Source organism: Pelophylax lessonae, assembly GCF_965119305.1.
Source record: "Pelophylax lessonae genome assembly, chromosome: 13".
Lineage (NCBI taxonomy): Eukaryota > Metazoa > Chordata > Amphibia > Anura > Ranidae > Pelophylax > Pelophylax lessonae.
In genome coordinates this window covers 146,852,191-146,871,279 of record NC_138780.1, presented here as the reverse complement: position 1 = coordinate 146,871,279, position 19,089 = coordinate 146,852,191, and the positions used below count along the sequence as shown (strand labels likewise).

The window sequence follows — 19,089 nt, the reverse complement described above, 5'->3', positions numbered from 1 at the left end:
GTATCGTCCCTTGTACCAAAAGTAGTTGGAGTTCATAGCCATTTTTAACCCATCTAGAATAAAGTGCATCTGTGCATGTTTCAGGTCTGTATATTTATAAAGTGCCCATTCAACGCTATCCAATCCGTCCTTTTGTGCTATATTGGTGTATAGCGAATTTACGTCTATAGTGACTAGGATATCATCCTCCTCAATTTCTAAATCCTTAATATCTGATAGCAGCTGTTTGCTGTCCCTTAGGTAGGACTTTCCTTTGGGAACAATTGGTTGTAAGTATTTGTCCAGATATTCTCCCAACCTGGAGTGGATGGAATTTATGCCGCTTACTAACTTTATAAATTTTTAGCACGATCAATAATTTTATTATTTACTTTTAATTTTTTTGTCTATTAAAGGTTGTACCCCAGATTAAAAATACTTTTTTAGAAACACACTCTTTTGCAATTTTTAAACAATTTTTTTATGCTGTGGTCCTCGTAGTAGCCCCGTGAATAGCTGCTTCGTAAATGATGTAAACAAGCCGCCCTCTATACTCACCTATAGCAATACAGGGAGTAGTAAGATGGCCTCCATTCGGCAACGAACACGGAGCACCAAGATGGCTGACGGCAGTCAATCTGTTGCCATGACAAGGGCTGGCTATAAGAAGACCGGGAGTGCGCCGTGGTGACACCGCTCCAGCAGACGTCAATGACGAAACGCGTAGGGCGGGTCCATTGCGTCACTTCCGGTTTGAGACTCCACCGCCGTGGAACGCGGAAGCTTCCCGGCGATTGCAACTGATGAGAGGCAGCTACCACGGCTTCTCATAGTGAGTGGATGCTACGTTCTTTTTCTTCAGTTTATGATTGATACTTCACGAGGCTCCCCCTTTCTTTTCTCCCCATATGGAAACTCGCCAATCGGTGCTTGGTTGATTGTGGAGGGGGACCTTTGAAGATCCATCTTGCCTAACTTTCGTTTAGGGCAGGTTGTATATACAGCGCGACACCTAGTGGTCACACAGGTGATTGCAGCTGATTTCTCATTTTATTTTGGTCTATTCATTTACACGGGATTATTCCCTGATTTCACTTTACTTCACTTATATGGTTTCTACTGGCATGTTGCACTTTTGATAGTAACAGTGCCAGGAATATTCACCAATATTTGATTATTTTATTTCCACAGTGGATTGATTTAATTACTTGTATATCACAATAAAAACACTGTCTATGTTATTTATTTATTGCACTTCAGCATCTTCTGGGTTTTATCTATCACACACCAGGATATTTTACTTGTACCCACTTGATACACAGTAATATAGTTTTTTAACCCTTTCGGTTTTATGGGACACACCCTCTCATTTATTATTGATTATAAGAGATTGCACTTTATTACTATTTAATTATTTATTTGCACAAAGTAGCGCCGTTTACAACCTTTCTCTGCACTTCACACTTCTGTATGGTGACACCAAAGTCTGCACTTACAAAGAGATGGTGTCCCTTCTATGGGAAATTGTGGTGGAAAAAGATAATGTCTCCTGCATGGGAAAGTCTGGTGGAAAGAGGCTTTTTATGGAGAGAGAATATTAAAAAAAATACAGAAGATGGGGGTCTAAGCACAACACCTCAACCAATACTAAGTTATGCAGCCTTAGCTTTCCATGCATTTGTTTCTTTGTGTTGAGAATTAATGTTTAAATCTTGATAAAAAAAAAGTTAAACTGTGCATTGCATTTGATTATTACTTCAATAAAAATGTTTGAATGAAAAAAAAGAAAAAAAAAAAAAGAAACCCAAGCATACATATACACAAAAAAGCAAGGCTCCCAAAACAACCAACATTTTTTCCATATTCCCAAGACCAGCCATTTTGTACTCTACAGAGTAGAAAGGAGTGAAGGAGATGTGTTGAAGGGAAGCATTCAAAGCAAGACTTGACCCTGAAGTCATTGTTGTTTCTTAAAGGGGAGTTCCACTCAAAAGTGGAACTTCTGCTTACCTGTCTCCTCCCCCCTCCGGTGCCACATTTGGCACCTATGGGGGCGAGGGGGGAGCAGGTACCTGTTTTTGACAGGCACCCTGTCCCCATTGCCATCTGACCTCACCATGGCGAGGTACATCAGAAGTTCTCCTCCTCTGCTTCCAGGTCAGTAACCAAGCGCAGCGCGCTTTGCGCATGCGCAGTAGGGACCCAGCCGTGAAGCCTAAAGGCTTCCCTTACCGGCAATGGTGACAGCAGCATCTGACAGTCGATGGAAACGTCAACTGCGGTGCCGAAATCGCTGGATTCCAGGACAGGTAAATGTCCTAATATTAAAAGTCAGCAGCTACAGTATGTGTAGCTGCTGACTTTATATTTTTGGAGGGGGGGGGCCTGAACACCGCTTTAATGGAAAAATATAACCTATACACCGAGTTAGGCTGGCCATACATTATACAATTCTCTTATTCAATTTCCTTTAGCTTTACTTTCAACTAGGTAGTGCAAGGGCCGGCCTGATTGCATTCACATTGAGTGTGTGAAAGTGGAATAATGGGATTAGTGGTGAAGGAATGGGATCAGGCAGAGGTTTGGTGGTGGAGGAATGGGATCAGGCAGAGGGATGGTGGTGGAGGAATGGGATCAGGCAGAGGGATGGTGGTGGAGGAATGGGATCAGGCAGAGGGATGGTGGTGGAGGAATGGGATCAGGCAGAGGGTTGGTGGTGGAGGAATGGGATCAGGCAGAGAGATGGTGGTGGAGGAATGGGATCAGGCAGAGGGATGGTGGTGGAGAAATGGGATCAGGAAGAGGGATTGTGGTGGAGTAATGGGATCAGGCAAAGAGATAGTGGTTGAGCAATGGGATAAGGCAAAGGGATGGTGGAGGAAAAATGGGATCAGGCAGAAGGATGGTGGTTGAGAGATGGGATCAGGCAGAGGGATTGTGGGGGAGGAATACGATAAGCGGCAGAGGGATAGTGGTGGAGAAATGGGATTAGGCAGATGCATGGTGGAGGAATGGGAGTAGGCAGAGGGAGATGGTGGTGAAGGAATGGGATCAGGCAGAGGGATGGTGGTGGAGGAATGAGATCCGGCAGAGGGATGGTGCTGGACGAGAGGGATCAGGCAGAGGTGGTGGAGAGTTGGGGTCTCCTCGAGCGTCTCCCCCTTCACTCTACTTACTGTCAGCTCATCAGCTGACTTTCTGCTCCAGCGTCCATCTGGAAGGGGAGGGGGCTTTGGTCACCAGGCAGGTTCTGCCTCTGTATTTCTCCAGGAGAGGCAGAGCACTACATGGAGTGCCAGATGACGTCATCGTCAATCGATTCGCCCGACTGTCAGCATCGATGCAGAATCACGAGCTTCTGAATCGCGATGCATCGATACTGCCATTATTCTTAATACCCCTAATATTATATGGTTTTGATAAATCTAAGAGAAATTTGTATAAGAAACTTGTATAATGCATGGCCAGCCTTAATTTGATTGGTTGTTCTGTACTTCAAGAGATCGACGTGATAGAACATTCAGTCAATAAGTAGTAAAAAGTGCCTTTAATAGCATTTAGAATCTAAACCCCTCTTTTACATTGTGGTAAAAAAGGTAGAGTGGATACCCTACAGAGTGTCAATTATTGTATACTTCTATAACCACTTTAACATTTAATATTGGCGAATATGCATGAACTGTATATAATAAGGAAAGGAAAAAAAAAATCCCAGCCTAACTGAAAATTCAAAACCGTTTTAGTATCCAAAATTTGATTTTGATTTTTGGATAGAGTAGGCCAAACTTGATTGTGACTGTGGTTTGTGTGCCTGTTAGGGAGATTACCTTTACTTCCTGCCCTCTACTCATAACCAAGATGATCTTTGATGAGGTCTTTGAGGTCATTTCAAACTCCTTGGCAATAGATTTTGGTTTTACACTATTAGAGCCTCGACTTCTGAAGATGAATGCAATACACTTAGTTAAAGCAAACAGTTTAACAGAACTATCATTTTAAGAACATATTGAACTCTGGATGAGTGAAGTGGAACTGGATAACAAATACTGGTCCAACGTCTCCTATTCCTATACATTTTCGATCATCATGTACCATCATGCACTCTCAATTTATAACCATTTTCTATACCATTTACTAATCAATATCTAGCATGTGGCTAGGATTACGTGGAAATGACAGTGTTGTGTTTTATATAGTTGTTTTTTCACCAGGCAGTTGATATAAAGAAATATAGATTTCAATGATATTTATTACTGGGACGCCATTTAAATATATTGTACGGTTTTGTTTTTTTTTTACTTTGAATAGAATGGGAATTGTTAGAACCTCAGAGTGTAGCTGTAGGCCCTTTTACTTCTGGTTCTTCTACAAACTCCAATATAAAAAGCAACTATCCTCCAAGTGAAAGTGCAGTTGTAAATATAACTTTTGAAATCATATTTCCATTTTTTGATAAGAGTAAGTTTCTATGAAAACAATCTTGCCAGTGGGGTAGAGTAATTACATAGCAACCAAAAGCTGCAGGGAGCACATGAGTATAGACAATTTGTGCGCATTGTGTCCTGTACAGGAAGTCCCCGGGTTACAAACAAGATAGGGACTGTAGGTTTGTTCTTAAGTCGAATTTGTTTGTAAGTCAGAACAGGTACATTTGTTAAGTTTAGCTTCAGCGAAAAGAATCATTTTTAAGTTTTTTTGGATAGCAAAGGGGGGGGTTTAGCACCCCGGTACTATTTGTTTTGCTGTCTCTACCCCTGTTCAGAAGATTTCACCTCACTTTCTGTCCCTATGACAATTGGATTTTGAAAATTTTGGGTTGTTGTGGAAAAAGGAATTAGTGATAAAGTTTCAGTGGAGACACCTTTTTCCCCATGAGAACTCTTACAGGAGAGAATTTTCCTTCCTAGGGCGAGATTTTTCCTCAATTCCTGTTGTCTCCCTCCGTTTGTAAGTAGCAGTCGTTTGTAAGTCGGAAGTATGTAACCCGGGGACCGCCTGTAGTGCTCTCCAAGTCATTCAACTGGGCCTTTTTCCTATATGGCAGCGTGCACCAAGGCAGTTATTTTAATGCATTTCATATTGCAAATGTATAAATCACAGGAGCCCATGAGTGCACATGACTTAACACTGTTTAGCTCATTAGAGCCATAGTATTAGAGAACTGATTTCTTCAACATTGGTAGGGAGAGGTTTCTGATGATTAGCAAGCTTGTGTTGTATGTAATCTCAATGACTCAAAGAAAGGGTTAGAAAAAGTGAATCTTCTAGGCTTTGCAAGGCTTGGTGGGGTTCCATTCTAGGCTTGCTTTCAGGGCAGTCTGCTGTAGCTACAGAAGACGCTGTGATTGGACGGCGAAATGCGTCTAGCGATTGGCTGAGCGGACCTGACGTCACTTCCGGCCGGGGAAGCGCACGCTGCGAGAGCAGCAAACCACCGAGCCGTGTTCACATATCGCCCATATTTTACATATGTTTGTGAGTAAATTTCCTTGTTCTTAATAAACTTTGTGTGGAATGTACTTCACCATGAATGTCCTTTTTCTTTTATCTGAGGAAATGCGGAGCAGGTATTAAGGACCATAGAAAGGATCTATTCGGACAAGAACACTGAGTCCAGGCTGGCGGGGCAGGTTGTCATTACAATTACTAACTGCTGTTGACCGAGCGTCTTGTGGTAAGTAGATTGCCACAAGGGGGGAGAGCACCTTGATTGATGCACACAGTGGAGTTCAACAATTTATATGCACTTTGATGGACATTTTTGATACAACTATGAATTTTATGCGTTCATGCATTTGATTATTTATTGAGTGTTTTGATGAGATTTGCACATTTTGTATTTGCACATGTTTGCACATTTGCACGAATTCATATATTTTGCACATTTTTAAGTATCTTATTTGTAATAAATGAGCAGCGCTGCAACACTGGTTTCACAGTCTGCTGTAGTACTTCTCTTTGCCCTCTAGCACAGGTCCATCCTAAAACTCCCATTTCAGGATACAGAAAAAACACTCACTGCTCAAGCTGGCGTGCAATGGAACCCATTCAGGCATCAAATGTCAATGCTCAGGGCAAACCCCCTCCCCAATGTAAGTATGCTTCAAAATTATCAGACAACCCTGATGCTGCTCCAGACACAGGGACCACATTGATATCAATGCATAATTCTTCATGTACTGTAAATAATAAGGAAAGGAAAAAAAATTACCTAGATGGAAACTCAAACCCCTTAATATCCTAATTTTATATTTATTTTTGGATAGAGCAGGCCAAACTAGGTTGTTATTTAAGGAGATTACCTCTACTTGCTGCCTTCTACTCATAATTAAGATGAACTCTGATGAGGTCTTTGAGGTCATTTCAAACTTTTTGACAATATATTTTGGTTTTATTTAAAGGCATTTAAACTATTACAGTCTTGACTTCTGAAAATGACTATGATACACTTAGTTAAAATAAACTGTTTAAACATAATAATCATATTAAGGACATAATTAATTATGGATGAGTCAAGTGGAACTGGATAACAACTACTGGACCTATGTCTCCTATTCCTATCCATTTTCGAATATCATCAGGTTAGGCTCCATGTACACGGGACGCTGGAAATGGCCGTTTAGGAGCAGTTGGGCGTTTTTTTCAGAAGTCCCTGAACGCAGCTCCATGTTATCCTATCTGCCCATGTACACATGGTAGTTTACAGTCATTTGCAGGCAGTTGCGTTCAGGGACTTTTTTTAGAACGCAATTATATTGCGTTCGAACGTGTGTTTCCCGACGTTTCAAACGCAGAAACGCGGCCGAACGTGACTAAACGTGACTGAACGTGATGAACCTACGTTCAGCCACGTTATACGTTTTTTTTCTTCCATTCAAAATCAATGGTTCCCTATGGGAGCCTATTGATTTGAATGGAAGTCGCACCGCAAGTCGGATCCGACTTGCGGCACGACCTGCACTGTGAGAATCTTGAGGGGGAACTCCACGCCAAAAATGGGAAAAAAAACTGCGTGGGGTTCCCCCCCAGGTTCCAAACCAGGCCCTTCGGGTCCGGAATGGAATTTGAGGGTAGCCCCACGCCGAAAAAACGGCGTGGGGTCCCCCCCAAAATCCATACCAGACCCTTATCCGAGCATGCAGCCCGGCAGGCCAGGAAAGGGGAGGGGACGAGCGAGCGGCCCCACCCCCCCTGGACCACACCAGGCCACATGCCCTCAACATGGGGGGGTGTTGGTGCTTTGGGGCAGGGGGAGCTCTGCACCCCCACCTCAAAGCACCCTGCCCCCATGTTGATGAGGACAAGGGCCTCATCCCCACAACCCTGGCCGGTGGTTGTGGGGGTCTGCGGGCAGGGGGCTGATCGGAATCTGGAAGCCCCCTTTAACAAGGGGGCCCCCCAGATCCCGGACCCCCTCCCTATGTGAATGGGTATTGGGGTACACTGTACCCCTACCCATTCACCCCATAAAAGATAGTGTATGTAAATAATGACAGGAGACGTTTTGGAAAGTTTATTAAAAATCTTCATCCGGCTCTTCGGGGTCTTCTCCTCTCCGGGGGTCTTCTGCTCTTTTGCTGTCCGCCCTTCTGCTGTCCTCTCTTCTTGTCTTCTCCTCTCCGGGGGTCTTCTGCTGTCTTCTCTCCGTGGGGTCTTCTGCTCTTTTGCTGTCCGCCCTTCTGCTGTCTTCTCCTCTCCGGGGGTCTTCTGCTGTCTTCTCTCGTGGGGTCTTCTGCTCTTTTGCTGTCCGCCCTTCTGCTGTCCTCTCCTCTCCGGGGGTCTTCTGCTGTCTTCTCTCGTGGGGTCTTCTGCTCTTTTGCTGTCCGCCCTTCTGATGTCCTCTCTTCTTGTCTTCTCCTCTCCGGTCTTCTGCTCTTGTGCTGTCGGCTGTCGGCTGTCGGCTCTCCTTCTTCCTCCAGTCCTCCTCCGACGACGTCTCCAGCGATTATGCCGGCCTCTGGTCTCTGCAGCTTATTATATAGCCATTAGGGGCGTGGCCGCCAGATGACGTCATCGGGAGACCACGCCCCTTGTGTCACATGTGACGTCACATGTGACACAAGGGGCGTGGTCTCCCGATGACGTCATCTGGCGGCCACGCCCCTAATGGCTATATAATAAGCTGCAGAGACCAGAGGCCGGCATAATCGCTGGAGACGTCGTCGGAGGAGGACCGGAGGAAGAAGGAGAGCCGACAGCCGACAGCACAAGAGCAGAAGACCGGAGAGGAGAAGACAAGAAGAGAGGACATCAGAAGGGCGGACAGCAAAAGAGCAGAAGACCCCACGAGAGAAGACAGCAGAAGACCCCCGGAGAGGAGAGGACAGCAGAAGGGCGGACAGCAAAAGAGCAGAAGACCCCACGGAGAGAAGACAGCAGAAGACCCCCGGAGAGGAGAAAACAAGAAGAGGACAGCAGAAGGGCGGACAGCAAAAGAGCAGAAGACCCCCGGAGAGGAGAAGACCCCGAAGAGCCGGATGAAGATTTTTAATAAACTTTCCAAAACGTCTCCTGTCATTATTTACATACACTATCTTTTATGGGGTGAATGGGTAGGGGTACAGTGTACCCCAATACCCATTCACATAGGGAGGGGGTCCGGGATCTGGGGGGCCCCCTTGTTAAAGGGGGCTTCCAGATTCCGATCAGCCCCCTGCCCGCAGCCCTTCACAACCACCGGCCAGGGTTGTGGGGATGAGGCCCTTGTCCTCATCAACATGGGGGCAGGGTGCTTTGAGGTGGGGGGTGCAGAGCTCCCCCTGCCCCAAAGCACCAACACCCCCCCATGTTGAGGGCATGTGGCCTGGTGTGGTCCAGGGGGGGTGGGGCCGCTCGCTCGTCCCCTCCCCTTTCCTGGCCTGCCGGGCTGCATGCTCGGATAAGGGTCTGGTATGGATTTTGGGGGGGACCCCACGCCGTTTTTTCGGCGTGGGGCTACCCTCAAATTCCATTCCGGACCCGAAGGGCCTGGTTTGGAACCTGGGGGGGAACCCCACGCAGTTTTTTTCCCATTTTTGGCGTGGAGTTCCCCCTCAAGATTCTCACAGTGCAGGTCGTGCCGCAAGTCGGATCCGACTTGCGGTGCGACTTCCATTCAAATCAATAGGCTCCCATAGGGAACCATTGATTTTGAATGGAGGCAGAAAAACGCTGCTAAAAGCAACGTGGCCAAACGTGCAATAACGCAAATGGAAAAAGCTACTGAAAGCACGTTTAACAGCTGCTTTTTCCCGGCGTCAGAAATAGCTTTGCAGGACGTTTTTTCTAACGTCCCGTGTACATGGAGCCTTAGGCTAGAAAAAGTAGGTCTAGGCTTTGCCATGGAAGCAAGCCCAGACTGGAACCCCATCAAGCCTTGCAAAGCCCAGAAGACCTATTTTTCCTAACCTAACCTGATGATATTCAAAAATGGATAGAAATAGGAGACATTGGTCCAGTATTTGTTATCCAGTTCCACTTGATTCATCCATAGTTCATTATGTCCTTATATGATTATTATGTTTAAACAGTTTATTTTTACTAAGTGTAGCGTAATCCTCTTCAGAAGTCAAGGCTGTAATAGTGTAAATACCTTTATTTAAAACCAAAATATATTGCCAAAGAGTTTGAAATTACCTCAAAGGCGTTATGAACATTCAAACCACAGTGACAACCTAGTTTGGCCTACTCTATCCATAACTAAAAATACAATTTGGATATTGAAGGGTTTGAGTTTTCAGCAAGGCAATTTTTTCCCTTTCCTTATTATTTACAGTACATGCAGAATTACACATTGATATCAATGTGGTTCCTGTGTCTGGAGCAGCATCGGGGCTGTCTGTTAGTTTTGCAGCATACATAGATTGGGCGGGGGGGGGGTTTTCTCTGAGCATTGACCCTGGAGCCCTGAATGGGTTCCATTGCACACCAGCCTTAGCAGTGAGGTTTTGTTTTGCTGTATCCTGAAATGGGAGAACCTTTTAGGATGGACCAATGCTAGAGGGCAAGGTAGGGAAGTCCTATGCAGCCTACCATGGAATCAAGCCTAGACTGGAACCCCCCGACAAGGCTTGAAGTCTGCAGTAGGGCTTCCCTTTGCCTTCTAGCACGGGTCCATCCTAAAAGGTTTTCTCATTTCAGGATACAGCAAAAACACTCACTGCTAAGACTGGTGTGTAATGGAACCCATTCAGGCCTCTAGTGTCAATGCTCAGGGCAAACACCTTCACCAATGTAAGTATGCCACAAAACTAACAGACAACCATGATGCTGCTCCAGACACAGGGACCACATTGATAAATAATGACTAATTTTGCACCCACATGCTAGGCAGACCTCATATTAGAACAGCTAACAAAGGCAAAATCATGAAGTCACTGTATAATTATAAATATAATTACAGGCTTATCCCCTATCTAAACCAGGTTTGTCCCAGCATACCCTGACTATAAAAGACAGCCTTATTGGTGAGCCTCACCAGATGAAATCTTTGCAGTGGGAGCAGTATGTTGGCTGTCGCAGGTAAGTTGCCATAAACTTGTGTCCATTGACCTGGTGCACCCTCCGCCTCATGGCTCTCTGTCGTTTTCTCGTAAAGTGTCTCAGCAGCCGCCCATCTCGCATTGTTCCTAAAATTGGAGTCACATTTAAACATTACACGTGGCACATGATTCATTGTACCTGTCACATCAAACTTGTCTACAGGCACCTATTTACATTTATAAGACTGATGCTATAATAAATAAAATATTAAAGTATAGCTAAACCAATTATTAAATCGCATAAGTTCTAAAATGTGTTTAAGCTAAAATCTGGGAAGTGCAAAAAACAAAACGAAAAAAAATCACCCTGCCATGCCCCAGACCCCGTTCCCAACCCTGCAAAGGGTTAAAGTGGCACTAAAATCAAAACTATTGTTTTTGGATAGAGTGATGAAGGAATTTTTAACACCCTAACACCGCCAGGTTTTTTTATTTTTTTTTGCAATCCAATCCAATGTGTCCCATTGGGGAGATTTCCCTTCACTTCTTGTCCTAAAGCCAAAACAGGAAATGAGAGAAAGGCCCTCCAAAGTGATAGAATTTCAGGTTGTCACCAGTGCACTTGTCCCCATTGGATAATTTCTCCTTTGTCCCTATTCTAGTGACAACCCAAAATTTGGGATTTCCATTCACTCTCTGTGATAACAGTAAACAGGACAAATAGACAGCACTGGGAGTCTGACAGGTGTTCTAATATTTATATCCTATTATATTCCATATTTATATCCAATACAAGCATACTTTTATTAAGAAATGTACACTGCCTACTCTCACTCACATCTTATTCTTCCATCACAGCTTGCACTGTAGAGCATGACAATTCAAGTTGAAGACCACTCACATATATGTCTTATGGTGGCCATAGACACTTCAATAAATTATCAATTTCTTTCCCAATCGATCCCTTCTGTTAGAAATAATCAATGTATAAGCACCAACCCATTTCATATGCCACACTCGGGGAAGTAGATTTTGATCAACAGCTAAAATATGCCTATAACTTACACCCATAAGTAATCATGGTTACATTTGCTAATTCCCTCTATTGTTCTCTAGAATTGTTCCTCGTATCTCTTATTACAAAGATGTGTGTATTTTTATTATGGTCCCCAGCTCCTTCTAGGGACCATAGTGTGGAATTGTATTACTGTCCATAATAAAAAATAAAAAAAAAAATTGTTGTTTTTTGCCCAATTTACCATGGATAAATGTCTGAGAGTATATAGACCCTTTTAGCGAATTTGTAATTGCGATTACAAGTTTATATTTCTTTATATACTGTATAAGGGAACTGACTTTAATTCACGGTTTACCAATTAAGTGTACAGCCATGGCCAGTTTTGAAAATTACACAAATATTAATTTTCATAATGTCTGCTGCTTCAGTGTTTTTAGATATTTCTTTTGTCGGAGGTTACTATGGTATACTGAAGTATAATTACAAGCATTTAATAAGTGACAAAGGCTTTTATTGACAATTACATTACGTTTATGCAAGGGGTCAATATTTGTGTTGACCCTTTTTTTTCCAAGACCTCTGCAGTTTGCCCTGGCATGCAGTCAATCAACTTCTGGGCCACCTCCTGACTGATGGTAGCCCATTCTTGCATAGTCAATGCTTGGAGTTTGTCAGAATTTGTTGGGGTCTTTGTTCACCCGCCTCTTAGGGATTGACCACAAATTCTCAATGGGATTAGGGTCTGGGGAGTTTCCTGGTCATGGACCCAAAATTTTGATATTTTGTTCCCCAAGCCACTTACTTATCACTTTTGCCTTATGGCAAGGTGCTCCATCATGCTGGAAAATGCATTGTTTGTCACCATTGTTTGGATGGTTGGGAGAAGTTGCTCTCAGAGGATGTTTTTGTACCATCCTTTATTCATAGTTGTGTTCTTAGGCAAAATTTGAAGTGAGCCCACTGCATGATTGGTCTCAGGATGCTTTACTGTTGGAATGACACAGGACTGATGGTAGCTCTCACTTCTCCGGACAAGGTTTTATTTCCCAGATGCCCCAAACAATCAGAAAGGGGATTCATCAGAGAAAATTACTTTACCTCAGTCCTCAGCTGTCCAATCTCTGTACCTTTTGCAGAATATCAGTCTGTCCCTGATGTTTTTCCTGAAGAGAAGTGGCTTCTCTGCTGCCCTTCTTAACACCATGTCATTCTCCAAAAGTCTTCTCCTTACTGTCTGTACAGATGCACTCACTCCTGCCTGCTGCCATTCCTGAGCAAGCTCTGCACTGGTGGTGCCCCGATCCCGCAGCTGAATCAACTGTAGGAGACGGTCCTTGCGCTTGCTGGACTTTATTGGTTGCCCTGAAGCTTCTTCACAAATGCAGTGGAAATGTTTTTTATGGGATTAAGTTAATTTTTATGGCAAAGAGGGACTTTGCAATTAATTGCAATTCATCTGATCACTCTTTATAACATTCCGGAGTATATGCAAAGTGCCATTATAAAAACCGAGGCAGCAGACTTTGTAAAAATGTATATTTGTGTCATTCTCAAAACCTTTGGCCACATTTATACAAGTATCTTGGTCCATGAAGGACCTGAAGTGTAGACAAAATACTGTAGATGTTTTGCACTTGGCTTGTGGTTTCAATCCAACTCTTTGCTGTTTTGGAAGCCTTTAATAAGAAAGAAGGTTATGAGTTTACAAAAACACACAACTAGCCACAATGCAGAACCCTTTTCACTTATACCACAGTGATGTCAAAGGCTTTCAGGCACAGTAACCAGAAATATTGATCCAACCCAGAAAATGGCTGTCTCTTCGTTCTGCAGACTGTGTGTGAACTGCAGTGTGTGTGTGTTGTGGTTGGTTGATCGCAAAGTGCTGTATGTGGCTTTCTAGATCAGTGTAAAATGCGACTCTCACAAGAAAAACAGTCTCAGCTAGAATATCGGCATTGCATACAGCGCTGTGAACCTGTGGTCAGTGCTTAGCACAGGAAGTGGACAGACAGCTGTATATTAAAGAACACAAAGTGCATAGAACCATAATACACCATACCTCACTATTAAAAGAGAAGTATGGAGTTTGGAGTATTTGCACATTTATACTTACCTAGGTGGATGCAGCATCGGACCGATGCTGCATCAGTCCCCCACCGACTCAAACACTGAGAAACGAGCGATCAAACAATGCAGATTGCTGGGTTCTCACAGCTTCCTGGGCAGAGAGCTGGAGACTGTCTTTTAGCAGCTCTCTGCTCTGCTGTGCCGCCCATCTCCCCTTGCTGGGCTGTGGAGGGGGCAGGGGCGCCCAGCTCAGCTTGTATACAGAAAAACATTTAGCTACCTGATCGGTCACTGTTTATTCATAAAAACAAAACCAGAGAAGCACCTCTAAGTGCAGTAAGGCTCGCTTCACACTAGGTCGCTCCTGTGAAGTCGCGTGCAGCGCGACTTCGGCGCGACTTGCACGAACTTCATAAAATAAAGGTCTATGCAAGTCACCTCCAGGTCGCCCCGAAGTAGTACAGGACCCTTTTTCTAAGTCGAAAGCGACTTGTGTCGCTCCTATTAGAACGGCTCCTGTACTACACAATGGGAGTGTGACGGACCGCGACTTGTCAGGCTGACAAGTCGCCTGACAAGTCGGATCAATGTGAATGCAGTATAAGACAGTGTATTTTAATAAACCTCACAACAGGGCTACTTACAATAGATAGGTAAAAAACATCAATAAGTGTAGGTCCGGAATGGCAGCTGGAGCTGGCCGCGGGAGCTGCTGGTGCCTGGGAAGGGGAGTGTGTGAGACACAAAGGAAGGGGGCTTTGGCTCAGTCAGGGAGGGTAAAGAAAGTGGTTTACTTTAAGAGGCTTGACCATCACTTAAGTGTGGTACACACTAGTAGAAAATCTGCTGAAAATACCCGTCCGAGGTAAAATCGTACAATTTTAGGCTAGTGTGTACACAACTTTCAGAAACTGATGCCGAAATTTTCAGCGAAAAAAAAAAAAAAACGGAGGGACAAACACCAACATTTTTATCGTCCGTCCCCAGCACGACCAATTTTCGTTTAACGTGTACGCAGTACGTCCGCGAAAAATTGGATACAAAAGGCCGCGCATGATCGGAAGTTGCTGACGCCTCGTCAAGTTGCCTCAGGATCACACATATACGTACTTACATCACACTCTGCGAACAAACGTCCCCAAAAAAAAGAAAATCGGACGAGAAATTTCATGAACATTATGCACTGTCAACTAAAAACGGTAATAAACGCTGAGCAAGAGAGAGAAAAATCAGAGGATATTTGGTCCGATTTTTGTCAAGTGTGTACGAGCCTTTAGTAGCTGGATTTGGTACTTGTTCTCATCATACAGGTGCTTTAGAAGTACTTTAACCTCTTCACACTGACTGTATGCACTTATGCTCACTGGACTGGGCCTTTTTATGTGGGGCAGCATATTTGCGTATCTCCCGGCACAGAGACTGGGGTCTCACTGAGACCCCCCGGGCCCTGTTCGAACCATCGGGACCCAGAACTACCAATTCTGGGTCACCTGATTGCTGTGATAGTCAGTCAGAGGCTATCACAGTGATCACACTGTGAAGCCCGCCCCATGTCTTCTGTCTCTGTGAATGGACAAAACAGATAAGTTGTATTTTTCTCTGTCCTTGCAGAGATAGAAATAAAAAGTGTGTGCAGAAAAAATATTAATAATTTAAAATACAATAAAATAAAATACGTAGATCAAGGTTTGATCTAGGTTAGCCATAGGGTTTGTGTTTGGGTCAAGGTTAAAGGCCAAGGTCAGGGTTAAAGGCCAAGGTCAGGGTTAAAGGCCAAGGTCAGGGTTAAAGGCCAAGGTCAGGGTTAGTATTTTTTAGGCAGGATTTTTTTTTAATTAGTATCAGTGTTAGATAGTGTCAGTGTGTTTTAGGTAGGATAAAAAAAAAAAAAAAAAACCTATTGCACTATTGTTTCTGGGCTGTACTACGGGTACAGACAAAAACTAACATACACATATGTGGTATTGCTGCGATCGTCAGGAACCAGAGAATTGTTTTTGGGTTATTTGGTGTAGGTTATGGTAGTAGCAAAAAATTTTACAGTTACATTTTAAATTGGGCCAGTTTTCCTTAGATAATAAAAAAAAAAATCAGGAGATATTCATAACTATTTACCAAATGAAAGTCCAATTTGTCCTGAAAAAAGAAAAAAGGTATAATCCACCTGGATGCACAAAGTAGTTGTGATGATATGTATGGTTTTACGAACTTAGGCATTAAGATTTGTTTTACCCTTAGGCACAAAGGAGTAAAATATATGATTCTACTGATTTTTTGATTGTGTACTGACTGTAGCCGTAGTAGTGCACTTGCAACAAACAAAAACTAAAAAGTAGTAAATGTCTATGGATCTTTTTTTTTTTTTTTACACCAATACTGACATTTTGAGGACAAGCTTTCGAGGTGTACACCCCGAAAGCTTGTCCTAAAAATGTGGATGTTAGTGCAAATAAAATAAGTATCATGGACAGTACTCAGTTTATTTTTCTGAACAGGGTTTACCAAGGTTGTGACTGTGACCAGGCCTTTGGAGAACATGGGCCATTTCATAGGTGAAAAAGGGCAGTGGCGTGAGGACTAAGACGTGCTCTGCATGTGAAGCTGCTGCCAAAGCTTGCCCTCCGTTTCATCCACATTCCCATTGGCCAATAAAGCTGCCCAATAGACTGATGGGCCAACAGAAAAGTGTGGGAGGCAGGCCTTAGCTTCAAGTACCGACACTACCTGAAGTGTCATGGCTTGGTCATCGGAAGTGTATTGCCTGATGACAGGAAGGTTTTGGGGGGTGCTGCAGGCATCCACACCTCTAGGTATCTGCATTTTATACCTGCAACCATTTTTTTTTTTTTTTTAACCATTTGAGTCTCCATGAAGAGGTTCTTCCGTCTCTAGAAAAAAAAAAATTAAAAAGTCAGCAGCTACAAATACTGTAGCTTCTGACTTTTAATATAAGGACACTTATAAGGACACTTACCTGTGCATGGATACAGCGCTGTCCTCAACTGAGCAGTTTCTTCACCAGGCTTTGCGTCCCTAGCGCCAGCATGTTTAGTGTGGGAAGCCGGCTGTGACAGGTGGTTTCCCACTGCCCTTTGTGAATGGTCCCACAGTCTTTGGGGAGCTGTGACATGTCCCAAGAGGTTGCGGGAATGGAGGGAAGGGGGGACAACTTCCAGTGAAATCGCCTAGGTGATTTCAGAAGAAGTGGGTAATTGCCAAACCTCCCAGATTGTTAGAGGTTAGGGGGGGGGGGGGGGAGTATTCTTAACCACTTCATACCCGAAAGACTGCTACAGCGCGGGCCTAAAATGCTGGGAGGACGTACCTGGACAATCCCAGCCCTTAACCACGTGATCAGCTGTCAGCCAATGACAGCCGATCACGTGATGTAAACAGAAGCCATTCATTGGCTTTTTTTTTTTTCCCACACGCTGACAACGAGTTAGGAGAAAAAATAAAGGCCATCACTGGCTTCTGTAAGAGGGATATTGGTCCCACGCTGTCCCCACCAGTGCTGCTAACCACTGCCAACCAGTGCCACTTATCAGTGCCCATCAGTACTGCTAATCAGTGCCCACCAGTGCAATCTATCAGCGTCCATCAGTGACTCATCATTGCCACCTCTCAGTCCCATCAGTGCCACCTCTCAGTGCCACCTCAATGCCATCTATCAGTGCAGCCTCATCAGTGCTTCCTGATCAGTACCAACCAGTGTCAGCTTTCAGAGCCAATCAGCGAAGGAGAAAAATGACCAGTTTGGAAAGCTATTTGCATGTGCTGCCATAATTTTGTTCCTTTGCATTATATGAAAAAACACATCTCCAGCATCGTTTTAGCTGCGCATACTCCCTGGGTGGTGCAGACTTTAGCTGTGCAAACTGCAGATCAGATGATTTGTGAATACAACTCAAGCAACTGATTCATAGATTGCACAGCTAAAGTATGCAGCACCCAGGGAGAAAACATCCATGTCTGAAGGTTTGTTTAACATTTTATACAATGAATAATGATACAAACCAACAGTCTCAAGGTTGTAAACCTTCAAAGATTACAATAAAATTGACCAAACACTCGAATAGGTATCCATTAAATAATCTAATGGGAACCTAAAAGGTGTTTATAAACCTAGAATATTTTTGCAGTGTGTGGGCAATCACCTACTCATAAGGCCAAAAGATACTCACCAGTTGAGATGGAAGAAGCAATTGTACATAAGCTGCATACACTCATGGATGTGGCTCTCATACAATCGATTGCAATGACAGGTGCACAAACTGTTTGTGGGTTTTGCCATTACCATGGGTGGGAAAATATTTTACAGGTCAAGCCACCTGGAATTGACATTAACAAGAATCTGACATCCTAATATGGTAGCATATCTAACAGTCAATATGGCTAATAAGGGCTAGAATGATGTTATAAAAACAACAACACAGACAAGTTTTTTTTCCCAATGCCTTTTGAAGCTGCATTAGCTCAATACCCCCTCCTCCTGTTGCTATACTACCCTACACCACAGCCTGTATTGCCTTCCCACAGGTTTGCACAAGGCACATAACCCGCAGCCTAGAGCTTACTTAATGTTTTACAACGTCAAACATCATCATAGCAGCTATTACAGTTTACAAATGAGAAACCTGCATGGTTCTTCATATTACTTAAGAGAATAACCTATCTGACAACCGCACCCCACCCTTGCCATCTGATCTAGTATTTACATGGCATTAAGTGGTGTTTCTCAGTCGCGTTTATACATATTAAATATCTTTTGGCACTTTTGTTAAATCAACTTTATATGTTCTCTTTATACGTGTATCTTCCAAAGAGCTTGGACTTAAAATGAAAGTCCAAAAAAAATTATGTTTTTTTAGCAGAGAAAGGACAGTTTACAAATGTTTTTTTGCTTTTTATTGTGGACCATGTATGGAAGATTTCCCTTCCCTACCTATCCTGCTGACAGTTGCATGGGAACAATAGCTTTAGGGAAAATGCAGAGCAAAGAAAAACCCTGTTTTCATTTTTATTTTTTTTACTAAGAACAAGCATGCCAAGCTCAAATAGAATCACCTGGAATAAGTAGTAAAACTGTGAAAATGTTCTAGAGCAACTGAGTGCTGCACATACCTCACAATGTTTATTTGTTTTCAGTAAGTCCCCATTGATATGCTCCCATCACAATATACAATAACAGTGTAGATTTTTTTTCCTAACAGCTCTAAAGTTAGGCTCCAGCAAAGTGACTTTGCCTAGGCTAAGATGAGGTCATCAGTCTGCTGCAGGCAAAAGGAAGCATTTGCAATCTTCCCCTCCCCTAGTGATGAACACTTTGTAGCAAGTCATAAGGCATGAAGCTGCAGCAAGGGCTGATCTGTCCCAGGCATTTGTGTACACTTCCAAACCAGATTCTCAGTCCAAGAAGTAGATGCCCACACATTATAAAACCAGGCACCATTAAGATATATCCAGGTTTTAGTGCAGCATATACTCCCATCCAGATGATGTATTTTTCAGGGAAGGCCTTGCATGTTTCACCACGACAATGCTAACCTGCATACTGCTTCT

At 43.5% G+C, this 19,089-nt stretch overlaps 1 protein-coding gene across 1 annotated transcript in view; it reads right to left on the bottom strand.

Moving 5' to 3' along the window:
• PRKCH (protein kinase C eta) overlaps nt 1-19,089 on the bottom strand; it is a 327,473-nt gene that overhangs the window by 158,459 nt on the left and 149,925 nt on the right. Inside the window, exon 3 of the mRNA XM_082242620.1 lies at nt 10,436-10,586. Within this exon, the coding sequence (XP_082098746.1) occupies nt 10,436-10,586 (151 nt within the window). The remainder of the gene's footprint in view (nt 1-10,435; nt 10,587-19,089) is intronic.